The sequence below is a fragment of the Bombina bombina genome, chromosome 2, assembly GCF_027579735.1.
Source record: "Bombina bombina isolate aBomBom1 chromosome 2, aBomBom1.pri, whole genome shotgun sequence".
NCBI lineage: Eukaryota > Metazoa > Chordata > Amphibia > Anura > Bombinatoridae > Bombina > Bombina bombina.
This window is the reverse complement of record NC_069500.1, coordinates 320,390,331-320,418,198: the sequence shown is the minus strand read 5'-3', so window position 1 is coordinate 320,418,198 and position 27,868 is coordinate 320,390,331. Positions and strand designations below refer to the sequence as shown.

At 39.1% G+C, this 27,868-nt stretch overlaps 1 protein-coding gene across 1 annotated transcript in view; it reads right to left on the bottom strand.

Moving 5' to 3' along the window:
• Window positions 1-27,868, bottom strand: part of LOC128646933 (P2X purinoceptor 6-like) — a 221,872-nt gene that overhangs the window by 112,070 nt on the left and 81,934 nt on the right. The window contains exons 5-7 of the mRNA XM_053699742.1: window positions 24,064-24,157; window positions 15,078-15,158; window positions 8,576-8,717 (exon numbers count right to left, since the gene is read on the bottom strand). Coding sequence (XP_053555717.1) covers window positions 8,576-8,717; window positions 15,078-15,158; window positions 24,064-24,157 — 317 coding nt within the window. The remainder of the gene's footprint in view (window positions 1-8,575; window positions 8,718-15,077; window positions 15,159-24,063; window positions 24,158-27,868) is intronic.

The window sequence follows — 27,868 nt, the reverse complement described above, 5'->3', positions numbered from 1 at the left end:
AGAGGCTGACAAGACTACTTAAAACTCCAGTCCCATTCAGAAGGGTAGATACCCTGCATAAGGAACTACTCCGAATCTTCTGACACTTCTCTGCCAACCTCCTGTGATGAAAGGCAAAGAATGACTGGGATATGAGGGAAGTAGGGTGTCTTTGCCTCCTCCTGGTGGCCAGGTTCTGAATTCCCACAAGTAAGGAATGAAGCCGTGGACTCTCCTCATATTAAGAAGGGAAAAAAAACCACTAAAACCTTAATCTGTTGTGCAAAGCCCATGATGTATTCTCCTCGAAAAGTGTACATGAAAATGTGAATATTTCATATTGCGAAAATGTTTTTGTAATGGAGTATGTGCTATTAATTTATAATTCTCTACATATGAGATGATTTTTGAACTGAAAGATCTTATTGCGAGATATGTATGTGAATATATATATATATATATATATATATATATATATGTGTAGATATCTATATGCAAATATCTCTTTGAAAATCCCTCTGAAATATTGTTTAATGTGTAAAATCTTTTAATTATCTCCATAGTTAAAGGGACACTGAACCCAAATTTTTTCTTTCGTGATTCAGATAGAGCAGGCAATTTTAAGAAACTTTCTAATTTACTCCTAATAACAAATTTTCTTCATTCTATTGGTATCTTTATTTGAAATGCAAGAATGTAAGTTTAGATGCCGGCCCATTTTTGGTGAACAACCTGGGTTGTTCTTGCTGATTGGTGGATAAATTCACCCACCAATAAACAAGTGCTTTCCGTGGTTCTGAACGAAAAAAATAGCTTAGATGCCTTCTTTTTCAAATAAAGAAAGCAAGAGAACGAAGAAATATTGATAATAGGAGTAAATTAGGAAGTTGCTTAAAATTGCATGCTCTATCTGAATCACAAAAGAAAAAAATTTGGGTTCAGTGTCCCTTTAAACATGTCTCTATACATATAAATCCATGTTTCTCTATGTATATCAATGTAAAATCCCTTTGTCGACTTTTTTTTTCTAACACCCGAGATCTCACATCTTTGAGCCCTTATAACTTTTGTGTGCAATATTTTTTTTAAATATTTTTTATTAGACAGTGTTAATATGAGTGTAACTGTACTTTGTAATTTATTTTTGAAGTGTTTTGTGATACTTTTATGTTGCGGAAAACTGTTAACTACAGCTCTTCGAGCGTCGAAAGGATTGTTGCGTAAAAGGCAATTGCGTATGGGCAATCGCGATTTTTCAAGACTTGTAATATCTGGCAATGGAAATTAATTGATAAAAGACAATATCACGTGCGGAAAACCCATACCTAGTGACTTGTAATCTTGCCCAAAGTGTTTACTGTCCTTTAAATGCAGAATGCTTTTTTTTCCACTATGGCACCAATGATCAATGTTAATTTCTGTTTCACCAGTCTCACCATGCCAGGTGAAATTTTTGTAAAAAAGTCTTCTTTCCCTTGCCGTACAGACAATTGGTGAACCATTTTAGTAAATTAATTACAGTTCTTAAAAATGATAATCTTGCCAATACTGCCTAGATTTCTTCTTTCAGTATTTATCATATACTTGCTCATTACTGAAGCCTTTCACAGCAGACAGTTTCACCCTGTTCTAAACACAATATCACCATACACAAAATTCAAGACATATCACACTGCTGTCCTTTTGCCTTAATAACATATCAACTGCGATTGGCTCCATAGCCGGTGTTATATACTGTGTGTTCCACTTTTCACATTAGATCACAAAAACCTTTAAATATGCATTTCCATCGGAAATATTTTTTTTCTCCAAGTAAATATAGTCTTTCGGCTTCTTGTTATTGAAGTGGTTAACTTATCTCCAGCAACAAAACAGAGTATCACCATGACTTATATGCTATCCCTGGGTTGTTAGAGAGAAGTGTAAGGTGTTGCTTTGCAATGGGTTGCAGTCCTCTCTTGCAGTCTTATTTATGTTAGTGTAGTATAAATGGTAGTTCTAGATGGTGGTGGGAGATGTTAAACACTACTATTTGGGGCCAGATTATAATTTGAGTGGAAAATATTGCTTCCCCGAAAGCTATATTTTCGCTCAATTTAGTAACACCAGCACACGCTTATATGCGCTGGTATTACAAGTGAGGTGCAATGTGAATGCGACCTGGCGTTCGCATTGCACGGAAGCATTGCTCTCACGAAAGCATGCTTCTATAGGCTCCAATGGAAGCCTCGTTCTGATGCCGTAATACAGGGCACAGAACCTAAGCGTAGCAAAGGGGGTAAGTAGCGCAGCGATGGCAGCAATTTTAAATATATATGTACAGTATATGCTTTAAAACATATATATTTATGTGTTAATATATGTATATACACATAATAACACATAAATATATATATGTATATAAGCATATACATATATATTTATAGTGAACACACATTCCCCATAGACCGTAATGTAAAGGCACTTTTCGGTGCCGTTTTTTTTTCTAACACCCGCCAACTTTTAACCCCTTAAAACGGCCTAGTAGAGTAGTTTTTTATGAAATTATTTTGGGGGCATTTAGGGCATTTGTAGCAAATTAGCCAGAGATCTGAGCGCTAATTGCTACTGCGAGCGGGAACGCAATTAATTAGCGCTCCACTTGTTATCTAGCCCTTATTGTTGTATTATGCAAAACCTCAAAGGTGTCAGCTTCCCTGGATTTGTAAAATAGATGTTATAGGGGCGGTGTTATAGGGGTAGATAGGATTAAAAATAAAGAACAATTAGTAGAATAAAGGATTTACCACCATTATCACCCTTGATATCTGGTCATTTGTGTTATCCCCACCAAAATGTTATGGTATAGAACCATCCTTGTATAGTAGAAACAAAAGCATGCTCAATAAAAAACAGAATTTATGCTTACCTGATAAATTTCTTTCTCTTACGGTGTGTCAGGTCCACGGCTTCATCCTTACTTGTGGGATATTCTCATTCCCTACAGGAAGTGGCAAAGAGAACACACAGCAGAGCTGTCCATATAGCTCCCCTCAGGCTCCGCCCCCCCCCCAGTCATTCGACCGACGGTTAGGAGAAAAAGGAGAACCATAGGGTGCAGTGGTGACTGTAGTTTACAAAAATAATTTTCGACCTGACTAAATCGCCAGGGTGGGCCGTGGACCGGACACACCGTAAGAGAAAGAAATTTATCAGGTAAGCATAAATTCTGTTTTCTCTTACATTGGTGTGTCCGGTCCACGGCTTCATCCTTACTTGTGGGAACCAATACCAAAGCTTTAGGACACGGATGAAGGGAGGGAAACAGTCAGGTAACCTAAACGGAAGGCACCATTGCTTGTAAAACCTTTCTCCCAAAAATAGCCTCCGAAGAAGCAAAAGTATCGAATTTGTAAAATTTGGCAAATGTATGCAGTGAAGACCAAGTCGCTGCCTTACAAATCTGTTCAACAGAAGCCTCGTTCTTGAAAGCCCATGTGGAAGCCACAGCTCTAGTGGAGTGAGCGGTAATTCGTTCAGGAGGCTGCCGTCCGGCAGTCTCATAAGCCAATCGGATGATGCTTTTCAGCCAGAAGGAAAGAGAGGTAGCAGTTGTTTTCTGACCTCTCCTCTTATCAGAATAAACGACAAACAAGGATGATGTTTGTCTGAAATCTTTTGTTGCTTCTAAATAGAATTTTAAAGCACGAACCACATCTAGATTGTGTAACTGACGTTCGTTTTTAGAAACTGGATTAGTACACAGAGAAGGAACAACTATTTCCTGGTTAATATTCTTATTGGAAACTACCTTTGGAAGAAAACCAGGCTTGGTACGCAAAACAACCTTATCTGTATGGAACACCAGATAGGGTGAGGTACACTGCAAAGCAGACAATTCAGAAACTCTTCGAGCAGAAGAAATAGCAACCAAAAACAAAACTTTCCAAGATAGTAACTTAATATCTACGGAATGTAGAGGTTCAAACGGAACCCCTTGAAGAACTGAAAGAACTAAATTTAGACTCCATGAAGGAGCCACAGGTCTGTAAACAGGTTTGATCCTAACTAAGGCCTGTACAAACGCCTGCACATCTGGCACAGCTGCCAGACGCTTATGTAACAGAATAGACAGAGCAGATATCTGTCCTTTCAATGAACTAGCTGACAATCCTTTCTCCAATCCTTCTTGGAGGAAAGATAACAACCTTGGAATCCTAATCTTACTCCACGAGTAACCCTTGGATTCGCACCAACAAAGATATTTTCGCCATATCTTATGATAAATTTTCCTAGTAACAGGCTTTCTAGCCTGGATCAGAGTATCTATAACTGATTCAGAGAACCCACGCTTAGCTAGAATTAAGCGTTCAATCTCCAAGCAGTCAGTTGCAGAAAAACTAGGTTTGGATGTTTGAATGGACCTTGGATTAGAAGGTCCTGCCTCAAAGGTAGCTTCCATGGTGGAGCCGATGACATATCCGCCAAATCTGCATACCAAGTCCTGCGAGGTCATGCAGGAGCTATCAGAATTACCAAAGCCTTCTCCTGTTTGATTCTGGCTACTAGCCGAGGGAGAAGAGGAAACGGTGGAAAGACATAAGCCAGATTGAATGACCAAGGCGTTACTAGAGCATCTATCAATGTCACCTTGGGATCCCTGGACCTGGACCCGTAAAGGGGAACTTTTGAGTTCTGGCGGGACGCCATCAGGTCCAGTTCTATGTAGTCCGACTGAAATCTGATGAATTTGACCTCCGCCAGCTGAGGCCAGGCCTGGAGCGCATTGAATATCGCTCTCAATACTAAAATGTTTATCGGGAGAAGAGATTCCTCCCGAGACCATAGACCCTGAGCTTTCATGGAGTTCCAGACCGCACCCCAGCCTAAGAGACTGGCGTTGATCGTGACAATGATCCACTCCGGTCTGCGGAAACTCATTCCCTGAGACAGGTGATCCTGAGACAACCACCAGAGGAGCGATTCTCTGGTTATCTGGTCCATTTGTATCTGGGGAGACAAATCTGCATAATCCCCATTCCACTGTTTGAACATGCACAGTTGCAGTGGTCTCAAATGAATTCTGGCAAAGGGGACTGTGACCATTGCCGCAACCATTATATCGATTACCTCCATGCACCGAGCCACAGAAGGCTGAGGATTGGCATGAAGAACTCGACAGGAATTCGAAAGTTTTAACTTCCTGACCTCCGTCAGAAAGATTTTCATTTCTATCGAGTCTATTATTGTTCCCAGGAAGGGAACCCTTGTGACCGGGGACAGAGAACTTCTTTCTACGTTCACCTTCCACCCGTGAGATCTTAGAAAGGCCAACACAATGCCTGTATGCGCCTTTGCTCTGTGAAAAGACGACGCTTGGATTAAGATATCTTCTAGGTAAGGTGCTACTGCAATGCCCCGCGGTCTTAGAACCGCTAGAAGGGACCCTAGCACCTTCATGAAAATTCTTGGAGCGGTGGCCAACCCGAAGGGAAGAGCCACAAACTGATAATGCTTGTCCATGAAGGCGAACCTTAGGAACTGATGGTGATCCTTGTGGATAGGAATATGCAGGTACGTATCCTTTAAATCCACGGTAGTCATATATTGACCCTCCTGGATCATCGGTAAGATTGTCCGTATAGTTTCCATCTTGAATGATGGAACTCTGAGAAATTTGTTTAGTTAGATTTTTAAGTCCAGAATTGGCCTGAAAGTTCCTTCCTTTTTGGGAACTACAAACAGGTTTGAGTAAAAACCCCGTCGTCATTCTGCAGTTGGGACTGGGTGTATTACTCCCATCTTTAAAAGATCTTCTATGCAAAGTAAGAATGCCTGTCTCTTTGTCTGGTCTAAAGACAAGCGAGACATGTGGAACCTTCCTCTTGGAGGAAGGTCCTTGAATTCCAGAAGGTACCCCTGAGAGACAATTTCTAACGCCCAGGGATCCAGAACATCTCTTGCCCAGGCCTGAGCAAAGAGAGAAAGTCTGCCCCCTACTAGATCCGGTCCCGGATCGAGGGCTACCCTTTCATGCTGTCTTGGTAGCAGCAGCAGGCTTCTTGGCCTGTTTACCCTTGTTCCAGCCTTGCATGGGTTTCCATGCAGGTTTGGGCTGGGAAGCGTTAACCTCTTCCTTAGTGGCTATAGAAGTAGAAGCGGGTCCGTTCCTGAAATTGTGAAAGGAACGAAAATTAGACTTATTTTTAGCCTTAAAAGGTCTATCTTGTGGAAGGGCATGGCCCTTTCCTCCAGTAATATCGGAAATAATCTCTTTCAACTCTGGCCCGAAAAGGGTCTTACCCTTGAAAGGAATATTAAGCAATTTTGTTTTGGACGACACATCCGCCGACCAAGATTTTAGCCAAAGCGCCCTGCGCGCCACGATTGCAAAACCAGGATTTTTCGCCGCTAATTTAGCTAACTGAAGAGCGGCATCTGTAATGAAAGAATTAGCCAACTTCAGGGCGTGAATTCTGTCCATAACCTCATCTTTCTCTAATGCCTCAAACCAAAAAGCCGCTGCAGTGGTTACAGGAATAATGCAAGAAATTGGTTGAAGAAGAAAACCTTGTTGAACAAATATTTTCTTAAGCAAACCTTCCAATTTTTTATCCATAGGATCTTTGAAAGCGCAACTGTCTTCTATTGGTATAGTGGTGCGCTTAGCTAGTGTTGAAACTGCCCCCTCCACCTTAGGGACCGTCTGCCACGCGTCCCTTCTGGGGTCAACAATGGGGAACATTTTCTTAAATATAGGGGGGGGACAAAAGGTACACCTGGTCTCTCCCACTCCCTGGTCACAATATCCGCCACCCTCTTAGGTATCGGAAATGCATCAGTGTGTACCGGGACCTCTAAGAATTTGTCCATTTTACACAATTTTACCGGGACCACCAAGGGGTCACAATCATCTAGCGTAGCTAAAACCTCCTTAAGCAGGGCGCGGAGGTGCTCTAGCTTAAATTTAAATGCTATAGTATCTGGCTCTGCCTGCTGAGCAACTTTTCCTGAGTCAGAAATTTCTCCCTCAGACAGGCCCTCCCTCACCGCCAAGTCAGATTGATGTGAGGGCACTACAGATAAATTATCCGCTGCGTCTGATTGCTCATTTTCTGTATTTAAAACTGAGCTATAGCGCTTTCTTGGAAATGCTGGCAGTTTGGATAAAAAGCTGCGAGAGAATTATCCATGATTGTTGCTAATTGCTGCAAAGTAACAGGGATCGATGCGTTAGATGTGCTGGGCATCGCCTGCGCGGGCATAACTGGTGTTGACACAGAAGGGGAAGATAAAATACTCTCCTCGTTACCTTCAGCTAAAGATACATCTTGGGCTACATTTTTAAGTGTCATTGTATGGTCCTTAAACTGCTTGGACGCTATAGCACACTTCAAACATAAATTCAATGGGGGTACCGCCATGGCTTTTAAACATATAGAACAAGCGCTATCTGAAGGCTCAGACATGTTTGACAGACTTAGACAGCACTAAAATGCAATAAAAAAATACTTTTGACAAAAACGTTACTGTGTCTTTAAATAATAAAAGAGCACACTTTATTACCAAAACATCAAATAACCATCAAGGAAACATCCGATTTTAATGAAATTTTCACCACATTATCCTAATGCTTTGAAAAGCACACAAATTTTCAGCTCAATTAACCCCTTAATGCCCAAACCGGAGCTAAAACATGAATTTGTACTATGCCACAGCTTCTGCTGAGGCTTTTACCGTCCTTAGGGATTATATTGAGTAGAAATAAGCCTGTCTGAAGTCCCTCTGAAGTCTCTGGACACCACACATGAGGCTGCATGAACTGTCTTGTCAAAAACAACTGCGCAACTGAGGCGCGAAAATGAGGCCTCCTCCTCTGCATTACACAGTGCTGGGGCCTTTCTGAGGAGATTAGGAGTCTAATCAAATGCCAGGCGAATAAAAAAACCCATAAGCGTTTTTATAAGTCACAAAAACACCTAAACTATAAATAATTATGCTAAGAAGCAATCGATTAAGCCCAAAATAGTGTCAACCAGCAACTAAGCCCTTTATTTAAGCCATTATTTTATACATAGTCTAAGAAAACATGGCTTATCTTCCCCTATGGGGATTAAAGACAGTCTTCTAGCATTACTGGGTTTTGTTAGAAAAATGACTGATCATACCTGAAGCAGTTAAGCCTGCAAACTGTTCCCCCCAACTGAAGTTCTCCTGTATTCAACAGTCCTGCGTGGGAACAGCAATGGATTTTAGTTACTGATGCTAAAATCATAGTCCTCTCAGCAGAAATCTTCATCACTTTCTGCTTCAGAGTAAATAGTACAAGCCGGCACTATTTTAAAATAACAAACTTTTGATAGAAGAAATAAAAACTACAAACTAACACCACAAACTCTTTACCACCCCCGTGGAGATGCTACTTGTTTAGAGCGGCAAAGAGAATGACTGGGGGGGATGAGCCTGAAGGGAGCTATATGGACAGCTCTGCTGTGTGTTCTCTTTGCCACTTCCTGTAGGGAATGAGAATATCCCACAAGTAAGGATGAAGCCGTGGACCGGACACACCAATGTAAGAGAAAACATCAATTAACATATATGAAATAAAAAAAGTTACCAGATATGCTATATCCTCAAAACTGTGGCCCGTTGCATTGATGATCTCTTCTATTTTGAAGACTGGACAATATGGATTCAAAACAGGATCATATCTGCAGCTCTTAAAATATGTCTCATTTGATGTGTCCAGAGTGTTGGTTCTTTGAAAATGGAGACACAGATTAAATTAATATAAATCTAAAACATTAACGTGAAAATATCACAACATAAATATATTTGTAATTAAAATGACAACTGAAACCAACTGCACAGCAGCAAGTCATGACTCCATCAATAAAAATAAAATGCTAATATCAAAGCAGATGGCCTTGCGTGAAGTGCGTTAGATGACATAACTGTGGCTCCGTTTGTACCTACACTCCTGTATGTGTCCTGAAACCATGAGTTGTAATGCTACTAATAAATGACAAGTTTTAAAATATGAGTTGTGCTGAAGTTATGCATTTCACGCTAATATAATATAAGGATTGATTATTCTGTGATGTGGACTTTTATAAGTCTGACTATATGCTTCGCTGCTATATGAAGTTGTTGGTATAGCAGTTCTAAGTGAAGCTGGAGGGACATCAACTGTTCCCATTTGCAAACATATCCATTCAGACTGTGGGAGGTGAAAGTAAACCTTTGCTAACTTAAATATGTGTAAAAAAGGGCTGTAACCACATACTGTTTTATTTTTCATATATATATATATATATATATATATATTTATATATATATATATATATATAGAAACTTCAAAGTAGGAAGAGGCACTCACAGGTCTTAATGAACATCATTTTATTATGCTTTCATCAATAAATTTCCAGTCAACATTTCGGTCCTCGCAGGGACCTTTTTCAAGACTGTTTTCTAGTGGTAGGTCACAGAATATGTTCAGCAGCCAATAGAATGCGAGCTCAATCCTATTGGCTGATCCAATCAGCCAATAGAATTGAAGCTCAATCCTATTGGTTGATCCAATCAGCCAATAGGATTTTTTCACCTTTAATTCCGATTATCTGATTCTATCAGCCAATCAGAATTCAAGGGACGCCATCTTGGATGACGTCTCTTAAAGGAACCTTCATTCTTCAGTAGCCCGTCGAAAGTAGAAGATGGTCCGCGCCGGATGTCTTGAAGATGAAGCTGCTCCGCGTCGGAAGGATGAAGATAGAATATGCTGTCTGGATGAAGACTTCTGCCCGCATGGAGGATCACTTCTTGGCGCTTGGATGAAGACTTCTCCCGGCTTCGTTGAGGACTTCTTGCCGCTTGGATGAAGACTTCTCTCGGCTTCGTTGAGGATGGATGTTCGATATTCAAAAACTGTAAGTGGATCTACGGGGGTTAGTTAGGTTTTTTTAAGGGTTTATTGGGTGGGTTTTATTTTTAGCTTAGGGTTTGGGCTGAAAAAGAGCTAGATGCCTTTTTAAGGGCAATACCCATCCAAATGCCCTTTTCAGGGCAATGGGGAGCTTAAGTTTTTTAGATAGGATTTTATTTGGGGGGTTTGGTTGTGTGGGTGGTGGGTTTTACTGTTGGGGGGTTGTTTGTATTTTTTTTTACAGGTAAAAGAGCTGATTTCTTTGGGGCAATGCCCCGCAAAAGGCCCTTTTAAGGGCTATTGGCAGTTTAGTTTAGGCTAGGGTTTTTTTATTTTGGGGGGGGCTTTTTTATTTTGACAGGGCTATTAGATTAGGTGTAATTAGTTTAAATATTTGATCATTTCTTTTTTATTTTGTGCAATTTAGTGTTTTTTTTTTTTATTCTATTTAATTAATGTAATTGATTTAATTGTAGTGTAAGGTTAGGTGTTAGTGTAAGACAGGTTAGGTTTTATTTTACAGGTAAGTTTGTATTTATTTTAGCTAGGTAGTTAGTAAATAGTTAATAATTATTTACTAACTAGTCTACCTAGATAAAAAAAAATACAAACTTACCTGTGAAATAAAAATACAACCTAAGATAGATACAATGTAACTATTAGTTATAGTGTAGCTAGCTTAGGTTTTATTTTATAGGAATTATTTAGGTATTAATTGTAATTTTTATTTAGCTTTATTTTAATTATGTTAAAGTTAGTGGGTGTTAGGGTTAGACTTAGGGTTAGGGGTTAATAATGTTAGTATAGGGGCTGCAGATTAGGGGTTAATAACTGTAATGTAGGTGTCTGCGATGTTAGGGGTGGCATATTAGGGGTTAATAAATGTAGGTAGCTGTCTGAGATGTCGGGGGCGGCAGATTAGGGGTTAATAAGTATAATGTAGGTGTCGGCGATGTCTGAGGCGGCAGATTAGGGGTTAATAAGTGTAGGTAGGTGTCGGCGACATTGGGGGCTGAAGATTAGGGGTTAATAAGTATAATGTAGGTGTCGGTGATGTCTGAGGCGGCAGATTAGGGGTTAATAAGTGTAGGTAGGTGTCGGCGACATTGGGGGCTGAAGAATAGGGGTTAATAAGTGTAGGTTGGTGTCGGCAACATTGGGGGCGGCAGATTAGGAGTTAATAAGTGTAGGTAGGTGGCGGCGATGTCAGGGGCGGCAGATTAGGGGTTAATAAGTGTGATGTAGGTGTCGGCGATGTCGGGAGCAGCAGATTAGGGGTGTTTAGACTCGGGGTTTATGTTAGGGTGTTAGGTGTAAACATAAATTTTCTTTAGCCGGCTCTCCCCACTGATGTCTATGGGGAAATCGTGCATGAGCACATAAAAGAAGCTCACAGCAGTGCTGGTATTTGAGTGCGGTATGGAGCTCAATGCGGACATATTGCCAGCTAACGCTGGGTTTTTGAAAACCTGTAATAGCAGCGCTATAGGGAGGTGAGCGGTGGAAATAACTTGCAAGTTAGTACCGAGCCGCTCATAACGCAAAACTCGTAATCTAGCTGTTAATTAATTAGTAAATAAATTAATTAATCCACAGTGGAGGAATTTATATATTTATTTACTTATTAGTACTGCTTATGTCCAGTTTCATATATTGCAATTTATTTTATATTTTTTTTAAATGATTAGCCCATAAATTGATTTAGTTGTTTTTTGGGATGTTGGGGTGGAGAGCGAAATTGCATGGGGGGGGCGGCAAGAAAATGTTTGCCCATGGTCCAGTCAATATTAAAGACGGCGCTGAACAGATATACGATAAGGAAGCACATGTGTGTACACAAAGTGATAACATGAGATCTGAGTTTACCTGCAAGCTCAACCCATTGTAATTGGCTGTGGTTTCAAAGCCCAAAAGCAGCTATTTCATATACACAAATAAACTCAAAAAGGCAATAGTACATTTTATACTCTGCAGCTGGTATAACAAGTCTTTGGAAATACATTAAGGGAAAAACAAACTGTCCCTTTAAGTGGTGCATTTCTAGTAGGGACAACACTAAAGAGTTCTTAAAGGGACAGTATACTATAAAATAGTTTTTCCCTTAATGTGTTTCCAAATACTTTTTTTTACAAGCTGCAGAGTATAAAATGCATGAGATTTTCTTTTTTAAAGGGACAGTCTACACCAGAATTTTTATTGTTTTAAAAGATAGATAATCACTTTATTACCCATTTCCCAGTTTTGCATAACTAACACAGTTATAATAATATACTTTTAACCTCTGTGATTATCTTGTATCTAAGCCTCTGCAAACTGCCCCTTTTTTCAGTTCTTTTGACAGACTTGCAGTCTAGCCAATCAGTGCCTGCTCCCAGATAACTTCACGTGCACGAGCACAGTGTTATCTATATGAAATATGTGAACTAACACCCTCTAGTGGTGAAAAACTTTTAAAATGCAATCTGAAAGATGTGGGCTTCAAGGTCTAAGAAATTAGCATATGAACCTCCTAGGTTAAGCTTTCAACTAAGAATACCAAGAGAACAAAGCAAAATTGGTGATAAAAGTAAATTGGAAAATTGTTTAAAATGACATGCGCTATCTGAATCATGAAAGTTTATTTTGGCCTAGACTGTCCCTTTAAAGCTTATTTGTAAATATGAATTAGCTGATTTTGTGTTTTGAAGCCACAACCTAATAAAATGGGTTGAACGCTTGTAGATATAATCAGATCTCATTACTTTATCACATTGTGTAAATATACCTGCTTCTTTATCTTATATCTGTCCATAAACCAATCACCAGTACTTAGAGAGAACAATGGAAAATTAACATTTTATTACCTTATCTATTCTATAACCCACTGGGAGTGTCATTTCTTCTACTGGCTGTGTTAACACAGCTTGGCCTTGAGGCCAAAAACTTTCAGGATGGGTGGGGATACCACAGGCTAAATAAACTATTTCAAATGCCAATATAAGATTAATTGAAATACTTGTAAACAATTTAATACACTCCAGCAGGTTAAGTAGATAATTGGGAACACATTAAAAGGGAGAATATTTTTGAGTAAACTGTCCCTTTAAAAAGCAAAAAACCTGCAAAATGTGGGGCAGTCAAGAGCTTTGCTAGATACAGTTTAAGTTGAAGGTATGCACGCTTGACATCAGGAATTCCATATGCAGGAAATTATAATAGACCATGATTGTCAGTCTTCCTTTAGCACAGGGATTCTCAACTACAGCTCACAAGGAACCTGACAAATCAGATCCACACCAGATGTAAATATCCTCTGCTTGAGTGCAGTTGAGGCTGTTACAATAATTGAGCAACTGAACAGCTAAAGGTACATTTGGCCTTTTAGGGTTCTCTAATGATTGGATTTGTGCTATATTACAAATGGAGTTATTTTTTATCGTGCGCCTGTAAAGGGGCAAATTTACCCGTTTATGGGAGCACGTTAAATAACTAGCTATTACAAGTGGCTGGTTAATGCTCCCGTGAGCTTGCAGGAGCACTTTGCGCTTAGCACAATTAAAGGGACAGTCTACACCAGAATTTTATTGTTTAAAAAGATAGATAATCCCTTTATTACCCATTCCCTAGTTTTGCACAACCAACACAGTTATATACATACACTTTTTACCTCTGTGACTACCTTGTATCTAATCCTCTGCAAACTGCCCCTTATTTCAGTTCTTTTGATAGACATCCATTTTAGCCAATCAGAGCTAGCTCACCTGAACTCCACGTGCGTGAGCACAGTCCTATCTATATGACACACATGAACTAACACCCTCTAGTGGTGAAAAACTGTCAAAATGCCCTGAGAGAAGAGGCGGCCTTCAAGAAATTAGCATATGAACCTCCTAGGTTTAGCTTTCAACTAAGAATACCAAAAGAACAAAGCAAAATTGGTGATAAAAGTAAAATGGAAAATTGTATAAAATTACATTCTCTATCTGAATCATGAAAGTTTATTTTGGACTAGACTGTCCCTTTAACCAGAAGTCAGAGCTCTGGTTAATTAAAATAAATGTGCCCCAATTGCCCCAAAATAAAGTGGACAGTTAATTTAATCTTTATGTATTGTGTTTTCACTGATAATACTATATATATTTATGTGTTAATATTAGGGTAACCATATTGCCGATTTAAAAAGGGACACATATGAAAAATACATATGTCAGGGTTGTTTCCAGGGCTGTTAAAAGAAATGTTATGTATAAGAACCCTGACATATGTATTTTTCATATGTGTCCCTTTTTAAAGCGCCAATATGGTCACCCTAGTTAATATGCATATTCATATAAATAAAAATATATCTTTAGAATTTGCTGCCCAATGCTGCGCATCTTACCCCTGAGCTGCGATATGTTCTTTGCCGTGTCTCACGGCATGAGAACGGGGCTCCCATTGGAGCCTATGGAAGCACGCTCTTATGAGCGCAAGGCTTCCAGGAAATGCGAAACGCGTGGTTGCTTTCGCATTGCGCCTAACTTGTAACACCAGCGCACATTTGCATGCACTGGTATTACTAAGTGGAGCGCAAATATCATGCTCGTGAAAGCGCAATTTTGCGCTCCACTCATAATCCAGGCCTTAGTTATTAAAGTAAAAAAAAGCAGCTTTTCACAGCGTTTTCTACTTCTACAAATTCAACTACTTGAAAACCCATGTTTCAACTTTTTTTGTGCTTCATATCTTATCTGTTTGCAAAAATGTTATACAATGTTAAAGTTTTCTGCCCATGATCATTTCACCTGTTAATAAACGTAATCCTCTTTTTAAATAAAAGTTACAAAATATTGCTCAAATCGTTCACTTAAACTATGAAACGTGTACAGTACACAATGTCAGTTATTGGAATATTCATTCATAACTTGGGTGGGTTTATGCGAGTTATTAAGTAGATTAGAATAGTTTAGAAAAGAAAGCTAAAAAAAAATAATCTCAGCTTCTGTATGATGTTTTAGCACCAATCAGGTTGGAATCAGGGACAAATATATTATAAATAGAATTGCTGTATTTAATTATATGGATCTGCAATTAACTTGCTATAAACTAAGCATTAATAATATTGGTTACAGGGACAACATAAAGGGGTTGGATGTTAGGCAGGAGTAGAACATTAATATTTGTATCACTGTCTTAGTTAAATAGAGGAATTAGTCTTCAGAATATTAACACTTACCTTGAGAAGTTAAATTTGCTAAAACAAATTGTGTTTTTAATAAAAAGGGTAAAATGTACTGCTTCTGATAGCAAAGGTTTCCTAAAAAGAAAAAAAGCAACAATCAACTTATCTTTTTACAGTATTTCCTCTTTCTTTCATGTAATTGGCAAGAGTCCATGAGCTAGTGACGTATGGGATATACAATCCTACCAGGGGCAAAGTTTCCCAAACCTCAAAATGCCTATAAATACACCCCTCACCACACCCACAATTCAGTTTTACAAACTTTGCCTCCTATGGAGGTGGTGAAGTAAGTTTGTGCGTAGATTCTACGTTGATATGCGCTTCTCAGCATTTTGAAGCCCGATTCCTCTCAGAGTACAGCGAATGTCAGAGGGTTGTGAAGGGAGTATCACCTATTGAATGCAATGGTTTTCCTCATGGGAGATCTATTTCATAGGTTCTCTGTTATCCGTTGTAGAGATTCATCTCCTACCTCTCTTATTCAGATCGACGATATACTCTCATATTCCATTACCTCTACTGATAACTGTTTCAGTACTGGTTTGGCTATCTGCTATATGTGGATGGGTGTCTTTTGGTAATTATGTTTTCATTACTTAAGACACTTTCAGCTATGGTTTGGCACTTTATGTATTAATATAACATTCTAAATATATGTATTGTACTTATATTTGCCATGAGTCAGGTTTATGTATATTTCCTTTTGCAGAATGTCAGTTTCATATTTGGGAAAAGCATATTTAGGAAAATATTTTTTCTTACTTGGGGTATAGTCTTTTTTCTATTGACTGTTTTCTCTCTAAATTTCGCGGGCAAAATTAGGCTCGCGAGGGCGCAAAATGTCGAAGTTTATTGTGTCATTCTTGGTGCGAGACATTTTTTGGCGCGAAGTTACGTCCGATGACGCAAATTTGTCATTTCCGGTGTCTTAGTTGACACTGAGTTCCTTGCACAAGGTTGCGTCGTCAATGACGAGAGTGTGTCATTTCTGGATGTTGTTAGCGCAAAAAAAAAATTTCAGTTACGTTGTGCATCATACTTGGCACCAAATAATTTCATTATTTAAAACCCCATTCCTATGTGCCTCTTGCCTTTTTCTATGTTAGAGGGCTATGCTGTTTGAATTTTTTTCCCATTCCTGAAACTGCCATATAAGGAAATTGATAATTTTGCTTTATATGTTGTTTTTTCTCTTACATTTGCAAGATGTCTCAATCTGATCATGTCTCAGAAACCACTGTTGGAACCCTGCTGCATGATAATAGTTCTACCAAAGCTAAGTGCATTTGTTGTAAATTTGTGCAGATTATATCTCCAGCTGTAGTATGCTGTGGTAGTTGTCATGATAAGCTTTTACATGTAGAGAATGTGTACATCAGTAATAGTACTATGCCTGTTGTTCCTTCAACATCTAATGTACAAGATATACCGGTGAATATAAAAGATTTTATTGCTGATGCGATTCAGAAGGCTTTGTCTGCCATCCCGCCTTCTAATAAACATAAAAGGTCTTTTAAAACTTCTCATAAAGTTGATGAAATTTTCTATGACCGACAACATACTGAATTATCCTCATCTGACGAGGATCTATCTGATTCAGAAGATCCTTCCTCAGATATTATTTATTTAAAATGGAGTATATTCGTTCCTTGTTAAAAGAAGTGTTGATTACATTGGATATTGAGGAAACTAGTCCTCTTGATATTATAACTAGTAAATGTTTAAATTCTGTTTATAAACCTCCTGTGGTTACTCAAGAAGTTTTTCCAGTTCCTGATGATATTTCTGATATGATTTCTAAGGAATGGAATAGGCCTGGTACTTCTTTTATTCCTTCATCAAGGTTTAAAAAATCGTATCCTTTGCCAGCAATTAGATTGGAGTTTTGGGAAAAGATCCCCAAAGTTGATGGGGCTATTTCTACTCTTGCTAAACATACTACTATTCCTATGCAAGACAGTACTTCTTTTAAAGACCCTTTAGATATGAAACTTGAATCTTATCTAAGGAAAGCTTATTTATATTCTGGTCATCTCCTCAGACCTGCCATTTCTATGGCTGATGTTGCAGCTGCATCAACTTTTTGGTTGGAAAGTTTAGCGCATCAGAAAACAGATCCTGATATGTCTAGCATTGTTCGCATGCTTCAACATGCTAATCATTTTATTTGTGATGCCATTTTTGATATCATCAAAATTGATGTTAAATCTATGTCTTTAGCTATTTTAGCTAGAAGAGCTTTGTGGCTTAAATATTGGAATGCTGACATGGTATCTAAGTCTAGATTACTACCTCTTTCTTTCCAAGGTAATAAGTTATTTGGTTCTCAGTTGGATTTGATTATTTCAACTGTCACTGGGGGGAAGGGAGTTTTTTTGCCTCAGGATAAAAGACCTAAGGGTAAATCTAAAGCTTCTAACTGCTTTCGTTCCTTTCAACAAAATAAGGAACAGAAACCTAATCCTTCCCCAAAGAATCTGGTTCCATTTGGAAACCTTCTTCAAGTTGGAGTAAATCCAAACCATTTAAGAAACCAAAGCCAGCCCACAAGTCTGCATGAAGGTGCGGCCCTCATTCCAGCTCAGCTGGTAGGGGGCAGATTAAGATTCTTCCAAAATATTTGGGCAGATTCTGTCCAAAATCATTGGATTCAGAGTATTGTCTCTCAAGGGTACCGAATAGGATACAGAGTAAGACCTCCTGTGAGAAGGTTTTTTCTCTCACGCATCCAAGTAAATCCAGTAAAGGCTCAAGCTTTTCTGAAGTGTGTTTCACACCTGGAGCTTTCAGGGGTAATCATACCAGTTCCGTTTCAGGAACAGGGTCTGGGGTTTTATTCACATCTATTCATTGTCCCAAAGAAAGAAAATTCATTCAGACCAGTTCTGGATCTGAAAATTTTGAATCGTTATGTAAGAGTGCCAACTTTCAAAATGGTGACTATAAGGACTATTCTGCCTTTTGTTCAGCAAGGGCAGTATATGTCCACAATAGACTTACAGGATGCTTATCTTCATATTCCGATTCATCCAGACCATTATCAGTTTCTGAGATTCTCTAGACAAGCATTACTAATTTGTCGCTCTTCCGTTTGGCCTAGCGGCAGCTCCACAGATTTTTTTGAAGGTTCTCGGTGCCCTACTCTCTGTAATCAGAGAACGGGGTATTGCTGTGTTTCCTTATTTGGATGATATCTTGGTACTAGCTCAGTCTTTACATTCTGCAGAATCTCACACGAATCAACTAGTGTTGTTTCTTCAAAGACATGGTTGGAGGATCAATTTACCAAAAAGTTCTTTGATTCCTCAGACAAGGGTCACCTTTTTAGGTTTCCAGATAGATTCAGTGTCCATGACTCTCTAACAGACATGAGATGATTAAAATTGGTTTCAGCTTGTCGGAACCTTCAGTCTCAGTCATTCCCTTCAGTGGCTATATGCATGAAAGTTTTAGGTCTCATGACTGCAGCATCGGACGCGATCCCCTTTGCTCGTTTTCATATGAGACCTCTCCAGCTTTGTATGCTGAACCAATGGTGCAGGGATTATACAAAGATATCCCAATTAATAGCCTTAAATCCCAATGTTCGACTCTCTCTGACTTGGTGTTTAGATCACCATCGTATAGTTCAAGGGGCCTCTTTTGTTCGTCCAACCTGGACTGTGATCACAACAGATGCAAGTCTTTCAGGTTGGGGAGCTGTCTGGGGATCTCTCGCAGCACAAGGGGTTTGGAAACCTCAAGAGGCGAGGTTACCAATCCATATTTTAGAACTCTGTTCTATCTTCAGGGCTCTTCAGGTGTGGCCTCTGTTGAAGAGAGAACCGTTCATTTGTTTTCAGACAGACAATATCACAACTGTGGCATATGTCAATCATCAGGGTGGGACTCGCAGTCCCCAAGCCATGAAAGAAGTATCTTGTATACTTGCTTGGGCAGAATCCAGCTCTTGTCTAATTTCTGTGGTTCATATCCCAGGTATAGACAATTGGGAAGCGGATTATCTCAGCCGTCAGACTTTACATCCGGGGGAGTGGTCGCACCATCCAGATGTGTTTTCTCAGATTGTTCAGATGTGGGGTCTTCCAGAAATAGATCTGATGGCTTCCCATCTAAACCAGAAACTTCCCAGATACCTGTCCAGGTCCATGGATCCTCAGGTGGAAGCAGTGGCTGCTTTAGCAGTTCCTTGTTGTTACCAACCTGCTTATATCTTCCCACCTCTAGTTCTTCTTCCAAAAGTGATTTCAAAAATCATCATGGAACAATCATTTGTGTTGCTGGTAACTCCAGCATGGCCTCACAGGTTTTGGTATGCGGATCTTGTTCGGATGTCCAGCTGCCAACCTTGGCCACTTCCATTAAGGCTAGACCTTTGGTCACATGGTCCGTTTTTCCATCAGGATCTCAAATCATTAAATTTGAAGGTATGGAAATTGAACGCCTAGTGCTTAGTCATAGAGGTTTCTCTGACCCAGTGATTAATACTATGTTACAGGCTCGTAAATCTGTTTCTAGGAAGATTTATTATTGAGTTTGGAAGACTTATATTTCATGGTGTTCTTCTCATAAATTCTCCTGGCATTCTTTTAGAATTCCTAAAATTTTACAGTTTTTTCAGGATGGGTTGGATAAAGGTTTGTCTGCAAGTTCCTTGAAGGGACAAATCTCTGCTCTTTCTGTTTTATTTCACGGAAAGATTGCTAAGCTTCCTGATATTCACTGTTTTGTACAGGCTTTGGTCCGTATCAAGCCTGTCATTAAATCAATCTCTCCTCCTTGGAGTCTTAATTTGGTTTTGAAGGCCTTATAGGCTCCTCCTTTTTAGCCTATGCATTCTTTAGACATTAAACTACTTTCTTGGAAAGTGTTGTTCCTTTTGGCCATCTCTTCTGCTAGAAGAGTTTCTGAATTAGCTGCTCTTTCTTGTGAATCTCCTTTTCTGGTTTTCCATCAGGATAAGGCAGTTTTGCGGACTTCATTTAAATTCTTACCTAAGGTTGTGAATTCTAACAATATTAACAGAGAAATTGTTGTCCCTTCTTTGTGTCCTAATCCTAAGAATTCGTTGGAGAAATCCTTGCATTCTTTGGATGTGGTAAGAGCTTTGAAATATTATGTTGAAGCTACCAAAGATTTCAGGAAGACTTCTAGTCTATTTGTTATCTTTTCTGGTTCTAGGAAAGGTCAGAAGGCTTCTGCCATTTCCTTGGCATCTTGGGTAAAGCTTTTGATTCATCAGGCTTATTTGGAGTCGGGTCAGGCCCCGCCTCAGAGAATTACAGCTCATTCTACTAGATCAGTCTTCACGTCGTGGGCTTTTAAGAATGAAGCTTCAGTTGATCAGATTTGCAAAGTAGCAACTTGTCTTCTTTGTATACATTTACTAAATTCTACCGTTTTGATGTATTTGCTTCTTCAGAAGCAGTTTTTCATAGAAAAGTTCTTCAGGCAGCTGTTTCAGTTTGATTCCTCTGTTTATGTTTTAAGTTTCTTTCATTCATTTGTGTGAAAAACTTATTTTTTTGGTTGTGGATTTAGTTTTCTCAGCGGAAAATGGCTGTTATTATTTTATCCCTCCCTCTCTAGTGACTCTTGTGTGGAGTTCCACATCTTGGGTATGTCTATCCCATACGTCACTAGCTCATGGACTCTTGCCAAATACATGAAATAAAACATAATTTATGTAAGAACTTACCTGATAAATTAATTTCTTTCATATTGGCAAGAGTCCATGAGACCCACCCTTTTTATGGTGCTTATGATTTTTTGTATAAAGCACAATTATTTCCAAATTCCTTTGTTGATGCTTTTTACTAGGGATGCACCGAAATTTCGGCCGCAGAAAGTTTCGGCCAAAAATAGCATTTTTGGTTATTTCGGTTTTTGTTTTTTTTGCCTTTTATTTTCGGTAAAATTATTGTGTAGCATATTTCAAATTTGATGCCAGCCTAGAGCTGCTGTTTGAGTTCATTGCTTGACTTACTGTTTTGCATATAATAATAGTTTTCTAGGACTATACTTTATTTTGATAATTGGTAAAAAAAATGGTTAAATTTGGTTCTGTTACACAGAACTAAATAAAGAATAATACTAGTGATGCACCAAAATTTGGGCCGCCAAAAATTTGCAATTCCAATTTCGGCCCAAAGAGGACCAAAATGGCTAAAAATGTACAGCCCTCCCCTGTTCTATTGAGTTACTTGTCTATCAGTGCCTTTTTTTTTTTTTTAGAAGGAAACCAAAGTTCTGAATACAGTATTCAAAGGGGGATAAGTAACATGTTTATAAACACTTGATATTATCAGACACAGCCCTAAGCACACACAATGAATATGTATAAGCCTTATATACAGTGCTTATACATAAGTCTCTTGTGTGTAGACATTCTATTTGCTTGAGGCAAATATGCATGCACACTATATATGGATAAGCCCCAAGCTCGCACACTGTTGGTACAAATTAGCGCCCACCAGACAGTGCATACAAAAAAAGCACAGTAACTTTCTATAATCACCTTGCACGTAAGGTCATAGCTAAGTCTGGTGGTTCTGGTGATAGGTGACAGGCAGACTCCATTTGGGGCTCCGGACATATAATCTGACGGGTCAGTGTGAGACCCGAACCAGGAACTAGAAAGAAATACGATGAGAGACGATCAGGTGCAGCCACGCCCAAAAACAAAACACATGTCCACCTCGTATTGTTGTCTGGCTATAACCACGCTCTCCCTTATAGAGCTCCACCAGTTTCACTGCAGATCACGCCCTACGGTACAAGTGACCATGCCCATTTGTTGGAGCTTTCCCGCCTACAAGCTCTCTCAGCTACACACACACACTGTAGTTAAAAAATAAAAAATAAATTTGGTTTTGGTTTTTGGCCAGGGGCATCCTGAATTATCGGTATCGGTTTTGGTCCAGAATTTTCATTTCGGTGCATCCCTACGTTTTACTCCTTTCTTTATCACCCCACTACTTGGCTATTCGCTAAACTGAATTGTGGGTGTGGTGAGGGGTGTATTTATAGGCATTTTGAGGTTTGGGAAACTTTGCCCCTCATGGTAGGATTGTATATCCCATACGTTACTAGCTCATGGACTCTTGCCAATATGAAAGAAATGAATTTATCAGGTAAGTTCTTACATAAATTATGTTTTTTCCTAAAATGATACGTACAAGTACTGTATATAATAATGGTTAGTGCACCAAAAAAAACTTGTAAATTGTATATTGTAATGTGTTATTTATTATTGATGAATATGTGTTAAGCTACGGTAATCAGAGCAAAAATTGCCTGCTAGGAAATATGTATTGGTATGCAGAAGTCTCTTTTTACATCATATTGAATTTGTGTTTTATTACTTTGCATAAGTTTCCTGTATTTGTGGACCCCTTTCATACACTCAGAGCTGTTGAAAATAACAATAGCTAAACAGCAAATCTTTTCCTAAATGCATTACTCTCTGTAAACACTTGTACCATCTAGATCGATACATATTTTTTAACATTTTTTTGGAGTATATATACAAATGTTTTCCTTATTATAAATATTTCACTCCTTACATTGGTGTAAAATCTTATCTAGATATAGGGGCATATTTATCAAGGTCTGGCGGACCTAATCCGACACTGCGGATCAGGTCCGCCAGACCTCGCTGAATACGGCGAGCAATACGGAGCATTGCTCGCTATGGAGCAGCGGTCTTTGTGATCGCTGCTTCATAACTGCTGTTTCTGGCGAGTCTGAAGACTCGCCAGAAACAGGGGCCATCAAGCTCCATACGGAGCTTGTTAAATAGAGCCCATAATCTAAATATACAAAAATTAGAAAAAGTGAATAAATTGGATCAGCCTAATAATTTACATAGACTGGAGATGATGGACAGATTGAATTGAATTATTTTCACTAGATCTGGTGTGTATTTCCTATTATAAGTTTACAAACCTATATCTGCTTAAGATGATTATAATCATTCCCTGTTACAGTTTCCAATGTTCTGTGCTTGGTATTGTAACGAATGAGGAAAAAGGAATGCTGAGGCTTGAAGTAGATGAGATAAAGTTTTATTCAGGAGCAGGCTTATCATCAGACACTTGGTAAGCTCCTAACGCGTTTCGCGCATGGGCACATGCACTTCATCAGAGATCAGGTCAGCCAGACCTCGCTGCGGATCAGGTCCGCCAGACCTCGCTGAATATGGCGAGCAATACGGAGCATTGCTCGCTATGGAGCAGCGGTCTTTGTGATCGCGGCTTCATAACTGCTGTTTCTGGCGAGTCTGAAGACTCGCCAGAAACAGGGGCCATCAAGCTCCATACGGAGCTTGTTAAATAGAGCCCATAATCTAAATATACAAAAATTAGAAAAAGTGAATAAATTGGATCAGCCTAATAATTTACATAGACTGGAGATGATGGACAGATTGAATTGAATTCTTTTCACTAGATCTGGTGTGTATTTCCTATTATAAGTTTACAAACCTATATCTGCTTAAGATGATTATAATCATTCCCTGTTACAGTTTCCAATGTTCTGTGCTTGGTATTGTAATGTGTATTAGATATTAGCCAATGGGCTGCAAAGGTTTATCACTTGACCATATAAAAAGTCACTCATCAAACTGATATATTCTCCCTGAGCAGTTATCTAAATTTCCTCCAGCCCTAAATGTGCCAAACCATAGTCTGTATGATGCTGATGTTTAGGGCCACTGAGGTATATGGGGCATTTTTAATAGAAGCAGCTGAAGCAAAATGTGTACGTTGCCTGTATTTGATAACTTGACCTATTTTAGCATATGTGAATCAATATAATTTAAACACTATTAAAATGTCAGAACTAGTTGATAAATGCTATGCAAATCCAACTAAACATGATCTTACAAGAGCTATATCCAGACAGTACTAAGATGCTTGTTTGATTATCTATAAAATATAGAAATAACACACCTGTTATTGTTTATACTCTGTTATATTACCTGTGCAGTAATCCACTTTCTACAGGACACCAGGCAAAAATTTCACATGTGGAATATGTATTGTTCAGTCTTACACATTTTCCTGTTTTTATACCTGTGAAACCACATAGTTATAAATGTAAATGTTTGATACCAATACTTGTTAAATGATATAGGGCTAGATTACAAGTGGTGCTCTAACTGTTGCACGCAAGCGATATTGGGTTATTTAGTGCAACGGAAATAGTGCTCAAATTACAAGTTGAAAGTACACTCAATCATGAGAGTGCAATCACATTTTAAGCTCGTTGGGTTGGCCGGACTGAAAACCTCACGTAAAAGGTGGTGCGTTAATAAAAAAGGGTGCACTAAACACAACATGAATACATTACATTACACTCATATAAACACTATGGGGCCTATTTAGCAAAGGTCTTGTGGACCTGATCCGACAGTGCGGATCAGGTCCGCAAGACCTCGCTGAATGCGGAGAGCAATACGCTCTCCGCATTTAACATTGCACCAGCAGCTCACAAGACTAGCGGCCAATCGCCAGCAGGGAGGTGTCAATCAACCCGAACGTACTCGATCGGGTTGAATTCCGGCGATTCCTGTCCGCCTCATCAGAGCAGGCGGACAGGGTTATGGAGCAGCGGTCTAGTCTGAAGACTCGCCAGAAACACGGGCCCACAAGCTCTGTTCGGATAAATGGGCCCCTATCTGTTAAAAATTAGTCATAAATATTTTTTAAAAAAAAGTTATATATGTATGTACATATGTATTTATGTGTTATATTGTATATTTACTGTACATATTTCACATTCCAATGTTCTTCACATACAGGAAAATGTTATTTTTATTGTAAATATACAGTGCCCTCCACTAATATTGGCACCCTTGGTAAATATGAGCAAAGAAGGCTGTGAAAAATTGTCTTTATTGTTTAACCTTTTACACAAAATACTCTGTTCTCATGGGTATCAAACAATTGCAAATACAACACAGGTTTATCCACACAAAAAATCTTTGTTAAATATATATGTGGCACAATTATTGGCACCCCTGTGAATTAAAGGGACAGTCTACACTTTAGTCATCTTAACGTCTTACCTTAGAGTAAACAGCAAATAGGAATGGTAAAAAAGTTATTTTAAATTGAATATTGTTTCTGGCCAATTTAAAATGGCTTCCAAGCTCCACCCATTGATTACGTCACAATCTGGGCTACATATAGGCTCTCTGCTGAATAGCATTGACAGTCTGTTGAATCCAACTAGTGAGCATTTTGTGTTGTTATCAGTGGGCGGAGCTTGGCAGCCATTTCAAAGTGGCCAGAAACAATATTCATTTTAAAATAACTTTTTTGCCATTCCTGCTGCATGATATAGAAAAGGTGCAGGATACTGTTTGGTTTGTAGTTTAATCTAAGGTACGACTTTAAGATGACTAAGGTATAGATTGCCCCTTTAATATGAAAAAAATATATTTGAAGTATATTCCCATTGATATTTTACATTTTCTAGTACATGGGTCAGCAACCTTGGACCCCAGATGTTTTAGAACTAAATTTCCCATGATGCTCAGACAGCATAAAGAGGGTCTCAGCATCATGGAAAATGTAGTTCCAAAACATCTGGGGGCACAAGGTTGCTGACCCCTGTTTTAGTACACCTGGGTACTAGGAACAGGAAATTGTTAAACAGGACTTCCTGTTTCACAGGGGTATAAATATGAGGTAACACATAGGCTAAATTCCCTCATTCATCACAATAGGTAAGACCAAAGGTTATAGCTGTGATGTGCGGCAAAATGTTGTTGATCTTCACAAAATGGGAAGTGGCTATAAGAAAATAACAAAAGCATTGCAAATGCCCATTACCACCATCAGAAGCTCCAGTCAACTGGAAATGTTATGAATCAACCTGGAAGAGAATGAGTGTCTATAGTGTGTCAACGAACTGTGAAGAGGATGGTTCGAGTGGCCAAAATATCTCCAAGGATCATAGCTGGAGAATTGCATAAGTTAGTTGCGTATTGGGGTCAGAAAGTCTCCAAAACTACAATCCGATGTAACCTAGATCACCACAAGTTGTTTGGAAGGGTTTCAAGAAAAAGCCCTATTGTCATCCAAAAACAAACTCAAGCGTCTTCAGTTTGCCAAACACTACTGGAACTTCAAATGGGATTTGGTTCTATGGTCAGATGAAAACAAAATAGAGCTTTTGGCACACACAGACAGGTAGCCATATGGAAAAGTACCTCATGCCCACAGTTAAATATGGTGGTGGCTCTTAAATATTTTGGGGCTGTTTTTCTGCTAGAGGACTTGGGAATTTTGTTAGGATATATGACATCATGGACATCAACAGATATTAAATGAACACCTGACTGCCTCAGCCAGAATGCGTATTCCACCTATAATCAACCCGCCATCAATCAAGCAATCACCTCAAATTCTGTCCTGGTCATCCCAAGTCATTACTTAGACTAAATGCTCAGATAGGAGCATGAACCAAGACTCTTTATGCATTCAAATGTTAACTAATTTCTTTAGTTTTTTTCTTACTCTATATATAGCACTGAAAAGTATGTTTGCGGTAATCTGTAAATATAGTATAATACTAATAAAAGCAAATGTAAATATGACTTTAGTTACAGATACAATAGTATAAATACAATACAACATTTTATATGCCTGCATAAAATGTCTTTCCTTATAAAAACAAAACAAAATGATTCATACATTTTTGGCTAACTGCTAACTCTTTTTCTCCTCTTTATAAGGAAACATATTTTGTTACTGTGGCTGCATATTTTGTTATTACTGCCATTCTCTGATCAGTAAGACTTCACATGCATAGAAAAACAGATGAACTCTATGTAAAAAAAACATAAATTATGCTTACCTGATAATTTCATTTTCTTCTGAAGAGTCCACAGCTGCATTAATTACTTTTGGGAAATACAGAACCTGGCCACCAGGAGGAGGCAAAGACACCCCAGCCAAAGGCTTAAATACCTCCCCCACTTCCCCCATCCCCCAGTCATTCTGCCGAGGGAACAAGGAACAGTAGGAGAAATACCAGGGTGAAAAAAAGGTGCCAGAAGAACAAAAAATCACAGCCGCCTCAAAGATAAAAACACGGGCGGGAGCTGTGGACTCTTCCCTTTCCCTTCAGAAGAAAATGAAATTATCAGGTGAGCATAATTTATGTTTTTCTTCTTAAAAGGGAAGAGTCCACAGCTGCATTCATTACTTTTGGGAAAAGAATACCCAAGCTAGAGGACACTGAATGCAAACAACGGGTGGGCACCACAGCCCGATTACTCAACACTCGAAAAAAGTATAGACGACACAGGTGAAAACCCGAAGCCCAGTTAACTGCACATTAGTTACACCGCCGGCAAAGCCGAACTAAACCACTCAGTCCCAGAGTCCGTCAAGCCCAAACAACCTCCGAGGAGTCAGCCCCATGGATCACGACTCCCATGAAGGTACCCGGCCAAGACAAGGACCACTATCTGCCCCCAAAAAGGAGAACAGAATCTTATGAAAAATCCAAAGGATCATTCCACTTTGCAGAACATAGAACAACCCATAGTTGTTGTACAATAGCAACGCTCAGGGAGATGAACTCCCTAGAAACACAAGGACCAAAGAGAGATCCATACACAGGGAAACATGTCCCAAAAAGGACTTGAGGAACACCCTCATATCCCTGACCCTGTACAGAACCCAAAGGTACTCCAGGAAAACCCTGAGTTCCCTGTTGCCTCATATTAAATCTAGATCTGCAAGCTAGACAGCAGAGACAGCAGAAACAGG